The 17,964-nt window shown below is 43.3% G+C and overlaps 1 protein-coding gene across 1 annotated transcript in view; it reads left to right on the forward strand.

The window, feature by feature from the left end:
* DMD (dystrophin) overlaps positions 1 to 17,964 on the forward strand; it is a 2,676,943-nt gene that overhangs the window by 583,648 nt on the left and 2,075,331 nt on the right. The window contains exon 13 of the mRNA XM_089653005.1: positions 10,220 to 10,321. Coding sequence (XP_089509131.1) covers positions 10,220 to 10,321 — 102 coding nt within the window. The remainder of the gene's footprint in view (positions 1 to 10,219; positions 10,322 to 17,964) is intronic.

The following is a 17,964-nucleotide window of genomic DNA, read 5'->3' on the forward strand; positions in this document are numbered from 1 at the left end:
TGTAACGCTAGCCTGTTCAAAGCAACATTTCTCTGCTTTAGCGTACAACCTGTGCTGCCGCAACCGCCCCAACACCTTTGTTACATGTACCCTGTGCTCCCCCAGGGAGGATGAGAAAATCAAAATGTCATCTAAGTAGACGATGACAAAGATGTCCAGGAAGTCCCTAAAGATGTCGTTTACAAAGTGCTGGAAGGTGGCCGGCGCATTGCACAACCCGAAAGGCATGACCAGGTACTCAAAATGGCCGAAACGGGTGCGGAAGGCCGTCTTCCACTCATCCCCCTCCCTTATGCGAACCAAATTGTAGGCTCCCCTTAAGTCCAGCTTGGTAAATACTACTGCAGCTTTTAAGCTCTGGAATAATTCAGGTACCAGTGGTAATGGGTAACGATTTTTAATTGTGACCCTATTCAGCTCCCGATAGTCAATACATGGCCTCAAAGTCTTGTCCTTCTTTTCTACAAAGAAGATCCCTGCACCTGCTGGGGAAGTGGAGGGACGGATGAATCCCTTTCAGAGGCTGTCCTCAATATAATCCTTCAGGGCCCCTAATTCTAGCTCAGAAAGGGGAAAAATTCGCCCGAAAGGAATTTCAGAACCGGGTAACAGATCAATAGGACAGTCATATGGGCGGTGGGGGGGTAGAGCATCTGCTCCCCGTTCACTAAACACATCAAGAAACTTATGATAGGCTGCACGAATCACTTGTTTTAGGCTGTCATCCCCTTCAGAGCACAGGAGGACCTGGGGGACCTCCGGGCCCGAAGTTCGACACAGTTCCCGACAGTATGGGGAAGGGAACGAGACAACCCCAGTTTCCCAGTCAATTTGGGGGTTATGGGCCTGCAACCAAGGGAGCCCCAGAATGACTGGGAAAAGGGGTGATGCAATAGCATCCAGGCGGAGGAGTTCCCGGTGCTGACCGGCAATGGAAGTCACAATGGAAGGGGTCTCCTGGTTAACCACCCCTGACTTTATCCGGGAACCATCAGCCAAAAAGATGTGAAACCCCTTCTCCTTTGGGCGGAGGGGGATACCCTGCTGGTGGGCAAAATTGATTTCCACAAAACAGCTGCATGCCCCCGAATCAACTATGGCCGTCACCTCCACGGTCCTTTCTGAAAGCTGAAAGGAGAGGGGAACAACTAAGTATTGGGACGGATTCATATTGCCAATAGATAAAGAAGATGAGGTGAACTTACTCAGTTTCTGCGGGCAGGAACGTACCATGTGACCAGCTTCGCCGCAGTACAGACACAGATCCTGGGAGCGTCTGCGCTGGCGTTCCTCAGGCGATAGTTTAGGCCGTGCCAGGCCTAACTGCATGGGTTCGGGAGCATCTTCAGACGGCAGGTTCTGGATGTTTGGCCTAGTATGTTGACTGGATCCTTGGAATGACCCCCAGGTATTTCCGCGACCCTGACCAGACCTCTCTAATCTGCGCTCCCGTAGCCTACGGTCAATTTTAATGGTGAGTGCAATCAAGTCCTCTAATGTCTCGGGCACCTCCACCCGGGTGAGCTCGTCTTTCAGAGCCTCAGAAAGGCCCATACGGAACTGGTGCAAAAGTGCGAACTCGTTCCAATGAGTGTCACCCATCCAGCGCCTAAAGTCAGAGGCGTATTCCTCAGCCGCCCGCCGACCTTGTCGGAGTGTGTATAATGTGGCCTCGGCCGAGGCCGCCCGTTGTGGGTCATCGTATAAGATGGCCATAGCGTTGAAGAAGCTGTCAACCGTAACCAGATGAGGATCATTGTTTCCCCTTAGTCGGTGGGCCCAGTCTTGGGGTTCACCCTGCAACAGGGAGATAACAAACCCCACTTTCACCGATTCTGTCAAAAAGGTCCGTGGCTGCAGTTCAAAATAGAGCAGACAGGAGTGTGCGATCCCCGTGGAAGCGCTCGGGTAAGGGTACTCGGGGTTCCGCCATAGGGAGTGATGTGGAAGGCCCAGGAGCCGGCTCGTGGGCTGCTGCGACCGGCGGTGCAGGAGCCGGGGCCTGTGAAACAGGAGCAGATATGGTGCAGGCCTGAAACCGATTCTCGATCTGCAGACATCTGTCCTGTAATGTGTTTACTGCTTGCGTCAGGGTAGCCAGGTGCCTGCAAACCTCCTCCAACGGGGAGGGTCCTCCTCGAGGCTCAGTCATGGCCTTCTGGTACTGTGAGGGACCGCCGAGCGGCACCACTAGCACTCCACTGGTCAGGCGTGCCCAGAGCGCGGAGTCTAAGCCCCAGGGTACTTGTTCACCAGGGCCCCTGATGGTGGGGATGGACTTGTAGTACCCCGAGACCAGGTCGCCACTACTGAGCACACCTGTCAGTGGTAGGGGTGTTCGCCAGGGGCTCCAACCAGGGAGAGCCAGATGTGAGGAGGTCGGGTGACCCCGATGGGATGGATGGCTGAGCAAGTGCGTAGTCAGACAGGCCGAGTCGGTAACATAGAGGACGGTAGGGTACAAGGGAGCAGGCAGAGAATCGTCGGGTCACACGCCAGGTCAGCAACAGGAGGTCAGATCTAATGAGGGGCATCCAGGGAGAGAGGTCAGGCAAGCAAGGGTCTGGGCAGGAGAAATCAGCAGGTCAAGAACAATCCGGGTCAATAAACTTACAAGGCACAGGTACAGAATCACAGGAAGCAGGTAAGACCAGAAGGCAACGAAATGACAGCTCAGGGACCTTTAAATATCCCGCCCTGCGCTGCCATTGGTGCCCAGTGGGCGGCCGTGGCTTCTACTGCGCATGAGTGAACTCGAACGCCGCGGCCTAGTGCCCGTGTACAGGGCGGAGCAGTGCGCCTGCGCCGGGACCATCGCGGCAGGGATCGAGGAGATCCCTGACAGACACTGTCCTTTAGAACCATACTGTTCTGTATCACCACACACAGATTTAAGGCATCACTAAGCATGTCAATAGACAGACTGGTATTTTTCCCATGCGGCCCTCAAAGTTGCATAGAAAGAAGAACCCTGTCCCTGAAAAATGGTAATTTTTAAAATGTATTTTTACATATATCTGATAGCTGTTCCCAGCTCCCCATGCTCTTTGTTTGACAATCTCTTGCCTATTAGCCTAAAAATGGCCATAATTCATCTTCAAATTCTCCGCCCCCCATAGACTTCATATTAATTCAAGCTAGTCATCAATTTTGTTTGAAAATATCTGCATGTTATAACAGGGGCACATCTTCACTTTTTTGTTTATTTTATTAATTTTTATTCATTTTCCTTATTGCTTATTGAAACAGCCCTATCATAAATATTTTCATGAAATGTAAAGATGTTATTTGCTATGTTTGCAGTGTTTCCATTAAAAGTAATTTAAAAAAATAAGGTTCCTGAATATTTGCTATTCATTAAATAATCAAAGGTGAACAGGCCCATAACAGACATTTAATAATTTAACTCAACTACCGTAGATATTTAATTTTGTTTTCTCAACTCTTTTAATAAATTCATAATGGGAACACTTTGCAACCTCCTTTTAATAATATTGCGTGATTATAAATTTTTATTTGATTCCATATGCCTAGCACCTTGGTTGATAGCAAACATAGTTCTTTCCACCCCTGTGCCTCTTATAGAACAAAGTACCGTATAAACAACTAAATTTTAACTTTCATCATTTATTATTCTGTATTGTTTTAGCTTTATGGTACTTTGCTATGCTTAAAAGTATTGGAAATTTTAGATGATGAATACAAAGAATGATATATTTTCCATTAACATTATAAGGAATATTATAAAAACATTTTGCATTTGACAGTAATAATGCAAATTGATGTATAATAGCAGCAAAGCTGACTGAAAATGTTTTTTCCTTCAAAGTGAAAGACATTTATTGTTTGAACTACATAGCAAAGGTAGTCTGAAATGTAAAATTTACATCATGAAGTGGATAGGTGAATGGTACATTTTTTTTTTATGAATAACATTTTATTAAATTTTCCACATGTATATACATACATGACATTTTAAAAAGAAATAAAGATAAAGAAAAACAAAGGGATCATCGATGCTAGTAACATGGGTAGAAAAATAACAGTATGCAATGACAATAGGGCAACATTGGAAGGATGATCAAGTCCGCACAAGTCAAGCAGGTTGACCAGAGGTGTAAACATCCCACGGGTTCCACACAGCTTCAAATGAGATTATAGAATCGGCATGTGAAGCGGTTAGATATTCCATTTTTCTGATATCTGCAATAATCTTAAATAATGTCAACATTGAGGGAGGTGTAGGGGAGAGCCAGCTCATTGGAATGCTTCTCCTGGCCGCCGTCAAAATATGCACAGAGAGTCTCCTCGATGGTCTAGAGAGACCTGGAAAGGGCAGGCCCAATAAAAAATAAAGAGGCTCAAAAGGGAGAGAGGAATGTAATACCAGTTGTAATAAGGCCAAAACCTCTTCCCAAAAGGGAGTGATAAGCCTACAGTCCCAAAAAATGTGAAAAAGGGAGCCGGTTTCCCTTCCGCAGCGCCAGCAAGCAGGAGAAGCACTCAGGTTACGAGAATGGAGCACATCAGGGGTTCGATACCACAACATTATGATTTTGTAAGCATTTTCCTTATAAACTACACACATAGAGGATTTGGATGCGTTCTCCCATATTTTCTTCCACTGCAACAAGTCAATGTCACAGCGGAGAAACTGGGACCACTTACCCATATAGCGATGGGTATCAATAGTTAAGGGAGGGACATCCAGCAGGAGCTTATATGTATTGGAGACTGTGCCCTTTTGATGTGGGCCCTGAATACACAGGCGCTCAAAGGGTGTAGGCTTCTGCAAAGTCAATGAGGGTGACAGGGTGGAGAAAAAATGGCGTATCTGCAAATAAACATAGAAGTGCTGAGGAGGTATTTGGGTATTTTTTTGGATGTCGGAAAATGATTTAAATTTCCGAGTTGCGGGATGGACCAGATGACGCAGTTGGAAAAGATCGGCTGAGGCCCATGGGAGCATGCAGTGTAAGGACAAACTATCTGGAAGGGAGGTATTAAAGAGAACATTAGTCAGAGGGGAGCACTCGGAGGACAAAGCGAATTTAGCCCTGCAGCTCTTCCAGATAGACAGGGAGAATTGCATGGGTCCAAGTAAAAGGTGTCGGTGAGAAGCGATGGCCACCGCTGACATATCCCAAAGCAGAGAGCATAAATGGGTCGGAGTAAGTTGTAAGGTTTCAATCTCAGTCCATTTGTTAGAAGGGCGTCTGGTGGACCAGGAGATTAAAAAACGAAGGTGGGTGGCATAGTAATAGGTCACAATATCCGGTACTCCCAAGCCTCCTCTAGAGCGTAAAGAAAGGAGTACAGTACGTGCAATTCTATGTTGTTTGTTGTGCCAAATAAAACGTAAGAGAGATTTTTGGATAGAATTTAGCTTGGACATAGGGATGGGGACGGGGAGAGTTGCAAATAGATACAAAAGTTTGGGCAGTACGGTCATTTTTATAACATTTATACGTCCAAGAAAGGAAATAGGTAGGGTGTCCCAAACTTTTAAGGAACGGGAAATAGCAACAAATAGGGGGGGGGAAATTAGCCTCATATATGGAATGGTAGGAGGAAGTAAGGTTGGTACCCAAATACTTCAGTGAGTGGGTACACCAACGATATTGGTAAGATGCTTGGAGAGAGGTTAACATGTCGGGTGGGATATGAAGTGGGAGTGCTTCGGTTTTGGATGTATTTACCTTGTAGCCTGACAGGGTCCCAAATAATTGTAAGGTTTTATGAAGAACCGGAAGAGAGGTGCAAGGACTAGTTAGAGTAAGAAGGATATCGTCTGCAAATAGGGACAATTTATATTCACGCCCATGGGAATGTATCCCTCTTATGTCAGGGTTAGATCGAATGGCAGTGGCCAGCGGCTCTAGGCAGAGGATAAACAGTAAAGGGGAAAGTGGGCACCCCTGCCTTGTACCGTTCGACATCCTGAAAGAAGGTGAAAGAAACGAAGACAATCTGACCTCTGAGGACGGGGAGGAGTAAAGGACCTTCAGGGCCATCACAAACGGGCCCCGGAAACCATATCTCTCCAAGATCATAAACATATAGGGCCAGCTAAGGCGATCAAAAGCTTTTTGAGCATCCAAACTCAGCAATATAGCAGGGGATGAAGTTCTGTTAATCAGGTCGATCAGGTCAATAGACCTCCTGGTATTGTCCGCAGCGTGCCTGGTGGGCACAAAGCCCACTTGGTCCCTGTGTATGAGCTTGGATAGGAATCGGGAAAGCCTATTGGCCAAAATCTTAGTAAATATTTTATAATCAGAGTTTAACAGGGCAATGGGGCGATAATTGTCCGGAATAGAAGGATCCTTATCAGGCTTGGGGATAACGGAAATATAGGCACGTGAAAAATCAGCCTGAGGGGGGACACCTCTTAAGAGATCCTGAAACAAAGAGAGAAGATGGGGGGCCAAAATGCCTATGAATATCTTGTAATAAGAATAAGGCAAGCCATCAGGTCCTGGTGATTTGTGAGAAGGGAGCTGCTTAATTGTATCATACAGCTCCTCAGATGAGATATCGGCATTAAGGGCCGAAAGGTCAGAAGGTGATATCTGCGGCAAAGAGAATGACTCAAAGAAGGCATCGAATGACGTTTTACAAAAAGGAGGATGGAGATCTGGGGTTAAACAGTTGTAGAGAGTCTTATAATATGATCCAAAAAGTGAGGCCATTACATGAGGGTCATATGTAGGTGTACCATCTGATTGAAGAAGATGGTCTGGTAACGAGGGAGAAAATTGCGTTTTAAGCCTGTTGACTAGCATACGGTGGGGCTTATTGGAAAATTCATAAAATTTCTGTTTGACCCAAAGAAGTGATTGCACAGCTCTATGTGAGTCAAGAGCTTTGATTTGGTCGCATAGAGAAGTAACCCTACGAAGATGAGTTATGGACGGCTTGATTAGCAGTTGACGCTCAGCTGAGGATAATTGGTGGATGAGAGAAGTCTTGGCACTGGCTGAGGACTTTTTCAAACGGGAGCCTATAGAGATACATATTCCCCGGAAAACGGCCTTGTGGGCTTCCCAAAGTGTCGAGGAAGAAGTCACTGAGCCAACGTTGTGTTGGAAGTACATATCCAATCCCCGAGAGAGTTCTTCACGGAAACAGGCAGTAGTGAGAAAGGTCTCATTGAGACGCCAATGACAAGCTTTCGGTAAAGAATCAGGGAAGAAAAGATTCAGAGACAAAGAGGCGTGATCGGACCATGTACTGGGATTGATTTCGGATGAAACCAAGAGAGGGAGTAAGGGGGAAGAGATAAAAAAAGTGGTCCAAGCGGGAGAAACTCCGATGAGGGATGGAGTAGAAAGTATACTGTTTATGAAGGGGATGTTTGATCCGCCAAGCATCAAAGAGACGATGTTCCCTTATCAATTTGCGAAAAGATTTTGAAGAGGAACACTGCTGCTTCGAGGGGGTGGATTCAAATAGTACTTTCCTATCCTTGTGGGGGGACATGATTAAATTAAAATCACCTCCAATGATCATATGTGGTGTGGTAAAGACATTCAGTCTAGCAAGGGTTTGGGAGAGGAAATGTAATTGACCTGCGTTCGGGGCATACAAGTTTAACAGGATAAGGGGGGAACCAGCAAACATACATTCAAAAATGATATAACGACCCCGTGGGTCGACTTTAGAGGAAATGACCCGAAGGGAGCAGTGTGTCCGAATCAAAATAGCCACTCCGGCTTTCCCAGTGGGATCAAAAGCCGAGTAGGAGTGGGAGAAAAACCTTGAGGCAAAACGAAAAGAGCCAGTCGACTTGAAATGGGTCTCCTGGACAAAAATAATATCTGCTCCTGAGGATCGAAATTCCTTCAAAGCCATCCACCGTTTTTGGATGGAGTTAAGACCTTTGACATTGTACGATAATAACCGTAAAGCCATCATTAGATAAACATACAAATAGCAAATGTACCCAGATAAAGAATAATGGAGATAGCATCGATGAGACAAATCTAAGAACAGTAGGGACATGAAACATTAGAACTAATAACATTGATAGACAAACCCAAAAAATTACAATAAAGAACATAGATATCCGTATGGATATGAACTTGGGAAAGACATCGGCACCCAAGTCGTCCAGGCAAATGTCTGGACGTGATCGGGGGCAACATGACAACCGGAACATAGAATTCGGCAAACCCGGCCAAAAAGATACAGCATAAAAAGGCACCCAGCGCAAAAATAAAATGAAAAAAAAAAAGGGAGGAAGAAGGGAGGGTGAGGAAAAGAAGGGAGAGGGGGAAAGGGAAGGAGAAGAAGGGAGGGAAGAAAAGGAGGGGGGATGGAAAGGGGAGAGGGGAGGAGATAGGGATACAACCTTGAAGAACACCTCAAAAAAAAAAACATCAAGCAGGATCATCACTACAACGAGCAGGGCGAGGGCGTTGTGGAGTACGGGAAAGACGCTTCCGGCCCCTACGAACTGGTGTCCAGATCTTGCTGGGGGTAGCGGAAGGACGAGATGGAGTAGATGGTAGTGAGGCATTGTCGTCTGGCAGGGGGGGTAGTCCCAGTTGCTTCAGGAAGGAGTCCGCTTCAAAAAGATCGCGTAGAATAACTTGGGCGTTATCTTTGGAGACGACCAGCTTGAAGGGAAAACCCCAGCGGTAACGGATACGAAGATGTTGAAGATGTGTGGTGAGTGGTTTCAGCGCTCGCCGTTTAGCCAGGGTAATAGGAGAAAGATCACAAAAGAGCTGAAGCCGGTCCCCTTTAAATTCCAGGGAGGGAACGTTGCGTACAGAGGCCAACAAGGCTTCCTTGCTCTCAAAAAAATGAAAGCAGACGATGACATCACGTGGTCTGGTGCCGTCAGCAGGTCTGGGACCTAAAGAACGATGAGCCCTGTCCATGCGCCACTCCGCTTCTGGGACCAAGGGTGCGGTTGTGGTGAAGAAAGACAGGAGGTGTCGGCGAAGTTGGGAATCGGCAATGGATTCAGATATACCTCGAATACGGACATTTTGCCGGCGTTCCCTGTTTTCCAAATCTTCTTGCTGGAGCTGAATTTGGGACATGGTGTGTTTCAAGTATGCATTGTCTTCTTCCAAGACATGAACGTATTGCACCAGTTCATCAAATTTATTCTCCAGTTGATCTGCACGCTCCCCAATCTGCGCTATTTCTCCACGAAGATCCAAGGCTAATTTGCCCACTTCAGCGGCAATAGTGGCGGTAATATTGCGCAAGAATACCTGCAATTTTTCTTCTAGCGTAGATATCGTGAGGGCAGGTGACACACGGAGATTTGTGAGAGCGGAGGAGGAAAGGCTCATCAAAGGATGCTCTGCTGTCCCCTCTATAGGGATTTGGGATTCAGATTCATCTATATGTTGGTGCTGAGGGAGTGAGGAGATTAGCTGCATTGTAGAGGCAGCAGGTGTAGTACCTCCTGCCGCCACTGGGGGCCCGTCAGAGCTCATCCCTGGGAGTGAGGAGGTTGGCTGCATTGTGGAGGCATTGTGGAGGAAGCTGGAGGCAGCTGGTGTAGTACCTCCGACCGCCACTGGGGGCCCGTCGGAGCTCGTCTGTGGGATCCCTGTTGTAATTGAGGCCGAGGATTGTGGCCTGTGAAGAAACCGCTGCAGCGGTGACGGCCACGGCTCACGTGGCGGAGGGGAGGGGGGCTTCCAGCGCCCTATCTTCCCCATTATAGGACTGAGGTCTGGCGCGCTGGGTGCCCTGCTACTGTGACTCACCCAGGGAGGAATATGGAGCAGCGGTGCGCCGTGGGTGAGTCTCTTAGGTCGGGGGATGTACGGAGCTCACAGGAATGCGGCCATCAAAGTTCCCAGCCGCGCATGCGCCCCGTGAATGGTACATTTTATATTACAAAATGTTTATTTATTGTGTTATTGTGCATTATTGTAGTTTACAGCCCAACAAGAAACTTAAAAATAATTTGAGAGGCAAGAGGGAGGAGCTGCAGAGCAGTTTAAAGCAAGATACAAATTAGATTTTTTTTTCATTTCATTTCATTTTTTTTAACATTCATACTGCCTGGAGAACAATAGTTGCAGAGCACAGATTTGAAACATTTGACACACAAGGAGATAAACCCAAGTGGACTGAAAACTGATGCATTAAAAAAAAAATTATCATAGGTTCATAATATGATTTACAATACCATAAGATAATATGTCATAAAGTTTATTATTACTAATGATATAATTTTCATTTTCAGCGCTTGGGAGACCGTTGGGCTGCAATATGTAGATGGACAGAAGACAGGTGGATTCTATTACAGGAAATTCTTCTGAAATGGCAACATTTTGCTGAAGAACAGGTTAGTATTATTTAGTATAATTATAATCATGGCTGTGTTTAGATATCATGATCAGGTGGAAACACCTGCGTAATTTTGCCCCTTTTGTCATGCAATTTTTTTTTAGTAAAAACTAAAGCTAGAATGCACTTTTTAGGTAGCTTGATGTCTGCATTATATGCAAAACTACCTTGTAAGTTTACAGAAGACTGAACATGTGGGTATTAATCACTTAAGGCCCGCCCACAGTACATTTACTGATGCAGGTTGGGCCTGCTGCGCAAAATCATATATATAGATATATCTATCTATCTATATATATATATATATATATATATATATATATAAATTTTGCATTTCTGGGTGGGGGGGGGGGCGGACAAGGTGCGCGACTGCCCTACCTGCACCGCCAATTGCGGTGTTTACAATGCAGCCCTCCTCCCTGTCAGTTTGGGTACATTCATCGGGTTTGCTGAGCAGAGCCATCCCGATCCGTGTGCTTTACTTTGCTAAGCACACACACCCAGCCCCCTATTAAAACACCCCCATCACACAGTTAACCCTTTGATTGCCCCCAAATGTTAACCCCTTCCTGCCCAGTGCCATTAGTACAGTGTCAGTGCTTTTTTGTTGCACTGATCAATGTATTGGCGTCACTGGGGATGTCAGTGCCACCAAGTCAGTTCCCCCCCAGTGTCGGAATGCCCGCCACAGTCCCGCAGTCCCACTATAAGTTATTGATCACCGCCATTATTAGTATAAAAAAAAATCCCAGTATCTATACTGCCATTTGTTAATGCTATCACTTTCGCATAAACCAATTAATCTACACGTATTGGGATTTTTTTTAGCAAAGACATGTCACAGAATACATTTTGGCCTAAATCGCTTCTGTAACAGCTTCCGGACCGCCCTATAGCAGAAATACTGCTACAGGACAGAACAGTTGCACAGAATCACATATATATATATGTGATTCGCTCTCCCGTGGTTTTCACACCCCTCCCAGATAGTGTCAGAATGATTCAGAAAAAATGAGGAAGGGTTGTAACAGCGCAAACACTGCAAAGTCCTGGGAAATGGTAGTATGGGGTGATGGTGGTATTAGTGGCTACTGTATGAAGAGCGTAGGATTCCGTGTGGCACTGAGGGCAAGGCTTCCAAATAAGCTGTAGCAACTTCTGTAGATGAGAAAAAGGAGAGAAGCGCCTCTAAGTGCAATAAGTCTTTTAATTCAAGTCTAAATGTAGAAACACTCACATGTGTGAAGTAATCATAAGCATAAAAACCGTGGTTAACAATAGTTAACGGTGGGGTGGTAACCCGGGTGAAGAGCCGTCACATCGCAGAGAGATGACGGCTCTTCACCCGGGTTACCACCCCACCGTTAACTATTGTTAACCACGGTTTTTATGCTTATGATTACTTCACACATGTGAGTGTTTCTACATTTAGACTTGAATTAAAAGACTTATTGCACTTAGAGGCGCTTCTCTCCTTTTTCTCCTTTTTCTCAGATAGTGTCAGAATGCCCGTCAGTACAACAGTAATCACATTACCCTTGATTTCCAGGAACACGCTCATAGACAATAAACCTCCATTGCTAGTATAGTGTCTGAACAGATCAATATATCTGATCAGATCAGTGCTATACCAGCCTTCACATTAGTATAGTGTCCCCAAAAACACAGCGTTAGCGGGATCAGTGTCGGCACCTGCCAGCACTGGCATTTAGCCCCTACGCTTACCCCCCTTCTCCCCCAGCAAGTGCAGTGTCAGTGGGTCACTGTCACTAGATACACTGCACACAAAACCATAGTGTTCGCAGAATCAGCACCCGTACTTCCCCCATTCACTGCCCAACCCGGAATTCAGGTGGAAACAGCTAATTTAACTACTCCCCTTGATTTTTTGGAGCTGTTTTTCACGGAAGATCTGTATGCACTGATTGTGGATCAAAGCAATTTATATGCACAACAATTTATCGCCGCCAACCCAAATTCAAACCTTGCCAGACCATTCGCATGGAAACCCATTAAGGTTTCCAAATATAATTTTTTTTGGGGCCTACCCTCAACATGGGCATTACTAAAAAAATTTAATTGCGGTTGTATTGGTCCACAGACCCGATTCATCATAAGCCCATGTTCTCTGCTTCCATGGCCAGGCATAGATATGAGCGTATAATGTGTTTTATGCATTTCAACGACAATACACTCTGTTGTCCTGAAGGTGACCCTGAAATTGACTGTCTCCATAAAATTCAGCCCCTCGTAATTCACCTTAACCAAAAATTTGCAGATGTCTATACTCCACAGCAAAAAATATGCGTCGATGAGTCTGGTCGCTTTGAATTCAAACATTTTCTCCCCAGCAAGTGTGCCAGATATGGGGTCAAGATGTATAAGACCTGTGAGAGGGCAACAGGCTTTACATATAAGTTTTGGATTTACCAGGGAAATGATAGTCACGTGGAGCCACCCGTATGCTCAGACTACATGGGGAGCAGTGGCAAGATAGTTTGGGACTTGGTGTCATCCTTTTTCCATATGGGGTACCACTTATACGTGGACAATTTTTATTCAAGTGTGCCACTATTTAGACATTTGTACAATCTTGGAATTGGCACATGTGTCACCATGTGACCTAATGTATGCCCACCATTAGAAGTGGGTGGATGCAGGGTACTATATTCTAATGGTGGGCATACCACACACTTTTTCTGGCAGAGATTTCTTCTCTTTTTTCATTCAGCCCACAGGCTGCATAAAAAAAAAAGAACATAGCATATGTACCCAACAAGGACCAGCGACGTACTGGTACATCACTGGACTTTGAATGGTTATACCAGGATGATGCCTACAGCTGTTATCATTTTTTTCAGCCAGCGATCAGCTTTCATGTAAAAGCAATCCTAGTGACTAATTAGTTGCAGGATTGCTTTTACAAGCAGCAGGAGATGATGATCCCCCCCTCCCCCCACTGCCTTCCACGGCCTTCTCGGGCAGTCCTGTGCCATCGGGGAAACTTGAGAATGCCGCCAGTGTTTCTGCCAGATGACCATAGAGCTGATTGGAGACCGGAATGGTGCCAATCATCTCTATTGTCTAAGAAATCAGAAGCTATGAGCATTTCATCACTTCAGTTTCACAGGATATAAACAGCGCCATTTGTAAATTGGGAAAGCATCTGATCACACCAGTCTTGGTAAGATTAGATAATGTAAGGCCAGAGGAGATATCTAGAGTCTGATAGACCCCAGACTTCTAAAAAAAGAATATATGACAATGCCCATTGAAGTTATAGGGGATATTTGCATTCCCTGTGATAGCATTAGTGATAAAACAAAAAAAATGAAAGGGACAGTATAAAAATAATTAAAAAAATCAAAATAACTTTAAAAAAAAAGCACCCTCGCTTTCCTCGCGTGCGCACTTGCGTGCACGAGCATTGACCTTGTGCCGGTATATAAACACCAGTTGCACCATGCATGTGAGTTTTCACCACGAACGTCAGATCAAGGGAAGTAATTCTAGCAAAAGACCTCCTCTGTAAATCTAAAATGGTAGCTTGTAAAGGCTTTTAAAACATTACCTATGGATATTAAAAATGTATGCAGTTTGTAGTCATTGCACGGAGCATGCGCAGTTTTAAAGCATGTCATGTTTGGTATATATTTACTCTGCATACCATCATCTTTTATATTATACCAAATAATTGGCCAATATACTGTGTTTTTATGCATTAAAAGTAAAAAAAGTGTATTTTTTTTCAAAAAATTTGCGTTTGAAAAATCGCTGCATGAGTACTATGTGACATAAAAAATTGTAGCACCCACCATTTTATTTACTAGGGTGCCTGCTGTAAAAAAATATATAATGTTTGAAGGTTCAAAGTAATTTCCTAGTAAAAAATACAGATTTTTTTTCATGTGAACATAAATTGTCAGAAAAGGCTTGGTCTTCAGGTGGTTAGAAGAGTGAATCATGTATGGCATAAACTTCTAAAGCTAGGCATAAAATGCCCCCACCCCCCAAAACGACCCCTTATTGGAAAGTAGACACCCCAAACTATTTGCTGAGAGGCATGTTGAGTCAATAGAAGAATTTGTTTTTTTACCACAGGTTTTTGGAAAATGACCAAAAAAAAAATTTTTTTTACACAAAATTGTCTCTTAAATGATTTATTGCTCTCACATGCCATGGTAAATGTGGACTTACTCCCCAAAATACATTCTGCTACTTCCCCCGAGTATGGGGGTACCACATGTGATAGACTTTTTGGCAGTCTAGCCAAGTACAGGACCCCAAAATTCAGTAAGCACCTTCAGACCTATCACAGTTTTGAAGGCCCTAAAATACCAGAACAGCATCAAATCCCCACAAATGACCTCTTTTTGGAAAGTAGACACCCCAAGGAATTTGATAAGAAGCATGGTGAGTATTTTGCAGATCTCATTTGTTGCCACAAGTTTTTGGAAAATGAAGAAAAAAAACCTTGTGAAAAAAAATCACATCTGCAAAATACTCACCATGCCTCTTTTTAAATTTCTTGGGTTGTCTACTTTCCAAAAAGGGGTCATTTGGGGGGGGGGGGGTTTGGTGCTATCCTGGCATTTCAAGGCCTGTGATAGGTAGTGAAGTGAAATGAGGAAGTTATGCACCATCAGGCTTTCAAAGTGGTCATTGGATTTCAGGCTCCTGTATGTGGCTAGGCTCCCAAAAAGTCTCACATGTGGTATCTCCATACTTGGTAGAAGTAGCAGAATGTATTTTGGAGTGTAATTCCACATATACCCATGTCTTGTGTGAGAAATATATAATTTAAATGAGAACTTTGTGTAAACAAAAAAAAAGTTTGTCATTTTCCAAAAACTTGTGGGGAAAAAAAAATCTTCCATGGACTCAATATGCCTCTCAGCAGATAGATTATGGTGTCTAGTTTCTGAAAATGGGTCATTTGAGGGTGTTTGTACTGTCCTGGTATTTTAGCACCTCAAGAAATGTAATGGGCAGTCAGAAAGCAAAAGCTGTGTAAATTCCGTTATCTATATATGTAGCAGAATACATTTTGGCCTATAGTTATGAAGAAATTTGAGTTTTTTGGATAATTTGTATGACAGAAATGAGAAAATATAATTTTTTTTCAAAAAACATTTTTTAAAAAAATATATTTTTTGGTTTATAGCGCCAAAAATAAAAAGCACACAGGTGATCAAATACCACCAAAATAAAGCTCTATTTGTGTGAAAAAAGGACATAAATTTCATTTATGTATCATATTGCATGACCGCACAATTGTCAGATATTGTATAGCAAAAAAATGGCGTACATTGCAGTATCTATACCATAGTTTGTAGATGCTATAACTTTCACACAAAGCAATCGATATACTTATTGCGATTTTTTTTTTTTTTTTTTTACATAAAACCGTGTAGCAGAATACATTTTGACCTAAATTTATAACTAAATTTGAGTTTACTAAATATTTTTTATAGCTGAAAGTAAAAAATATAATTTTTCTTCAAAATTTTTGGACTTTTTTGTTTATAGCGTAAAAAATAAAAATCACACAGGTGATCAAATACCACCAAAAGAAAGCTTTATTTGTGTGAAAAAAAGGACGTAAATTTCTTTTGGGTACAGCATTGTATGGCCACACAATTATCAGTTTAAATAGTACAGCACCGAATAGCAAAAAGAGGCCTGGTCATTAAGGGGGGTAAATCCTCAGAATGGCAAGTGGTTAAAAGTGAACACTGATTAACTTTATTTGCTACTTTTCAGTTTTCTAAGTGATCATGCACTTTTCAAGCTAAACGTTTACTATGTTGGGTTAACAGCTTCTACTCCTGCAATTAATTAGCACTATCATTTCCTATTTCCTAAACAATAAACACCTACTGCTCCCCTTTCTTACAGGAGTTCTTTTACTAACAGAAGAGAGAAGCATAATATTGGGAAAATTTTAGTATTTCATTAATTGTAAAATTTCATACTAATACTTGAAGCCTGTTGCCATAAGCCAATTGTGGTGCTCTTGTGGTAAATGCATCCCTGATTGTAATATACAGTAATATGTCATTCTTGCCTAAATGTTTTTCAAACAATAGTAATAAAATATGTGATTATTGCCTAAAATTGACTTTGTATCAAAATGCATTAAGGCCCCACTCATGAAAAATGCCACCTTCCACACCAACCCTCCTAAACAGAAAAATTAAAAAATATACTTAACTCTGATTTTCACCCACGAAACCTAAGTGAATCTGAAATGCATATTCTACTGAGATTGGAGAGCACTGAAAATCACAAATGTGGCAAAGAGATGGTCCTTCCCTGTGCTGAAGTATATTCTTGTGGGATTTGCAATACTCAGAATTTTAAAACAAAGTTTCAAAATGTTTTCTTTATGGAATTGGCATGACGACCTTATACCTATTCTGTATTCTATAATTTGAAGAGGAACTTCACACCCTTCTTTTCTTTTCCCTCTTCACCAATGCTTCTATAGCCAGGTTGTGCAAAGCAAAAAAAAAAAAGCATACTCAGAGGTTATGCAGCAGTGTTCTCTGGGGATTTGTTGCTCTGCTGTAGTATAGGCAGTTCCACGCTGTGATGTCCTTTTGATGTCATGTGATGTGACATGCACATGCCATGACGCTTGATTCAGGGGACTTCTGCAAAAAAAGAGACAGCTGGGGCCCCTGATGATGTGGCACATGCACCATTGTGGCCTGCTAAGATCTGTGATATAGGTATCCCAGGAAACAATATAAATGTCACTCTCACCAAGGCGAGAAACCAGGATCCAGTATCCCCCCTCACCTTCCTGAAAGAAAAATAGAACTATCCAAATCTGTGAGAGGAGAGACAGAAAAAATAGGTGGAATCTGTTTAAGTTTTTAAACTCTAGACCAAAAGGAATTTGCCACAAAAAAAAACAGCAGGGTGTCTTCTTCCAGAATGTTCTCTCAATCTTCTCCTTCTTCCAGGACTGTCTTGCAGAACATTCCTCATTTTGATTCCACATACTCTAAAGGCAGTCACAAGTGTCTCTCTTTTCAGTAGCAGTCCCATAAAAGTAAATTGTGGTGGCCATTTTGTGATAATCTGAAAGCTGTTTAGGAGCATATCCATTAGTGACAGAGAGACAGTCTGTGCGAAATGATTAACAATTCTGCCTAGTTACATTAATTTAGCATAAAGTAGAACAAGGGTTATAATCTCTATCAGGTGTTTAATGCTATGGAGGACTTCAGTGAAGAGAGTAACCCTCACTTTCTATCTTGCTGACATTGTATTAAAAGACAGCTGTGAGCGGAAAGCCAGAAAAGTTAGATAGAAAACCTTGTTAATGTGGAAACACGTATATGATATAGGCAGCTGTCTGCTCACCTAGAGAAAAGGTGTGTGGGAGATAAGACCTTTAACAATAAACATGAAAAACAGTCCCTAGGAAAGCACCCCAGGGACACACCCTATGGGATACACCCCTTGAGGCTTGTTCCAGCTAAACAATCCAACATGTGGACACAAGGAGAGAAAAAATATAATTCTTTATTTTCAATATCAAATTACAAAGATTCACGAATTCATAAAAAACCCTGCCCCCTAAATGTCAAAACCACATTCCATCACCATGGAAATAGAAATAAAACAAGA

This window comes from Staurois parvus, unplaced genomic scaffold (genome assembly GCF_062004578.1).
Source record: "Staurois parvus isolate SC_StPar_1 unplaced genomic scaffold, SC_StPar_1.0 ptg000696l, whole genome shotgun sequence".
Classification (NCBI taxonomy): domain Eukaryota; kingdom Metazoa; phylum Chordata; class Amphibia; order Anura; family Ranidae; genus Staurois; species Staurois parvus.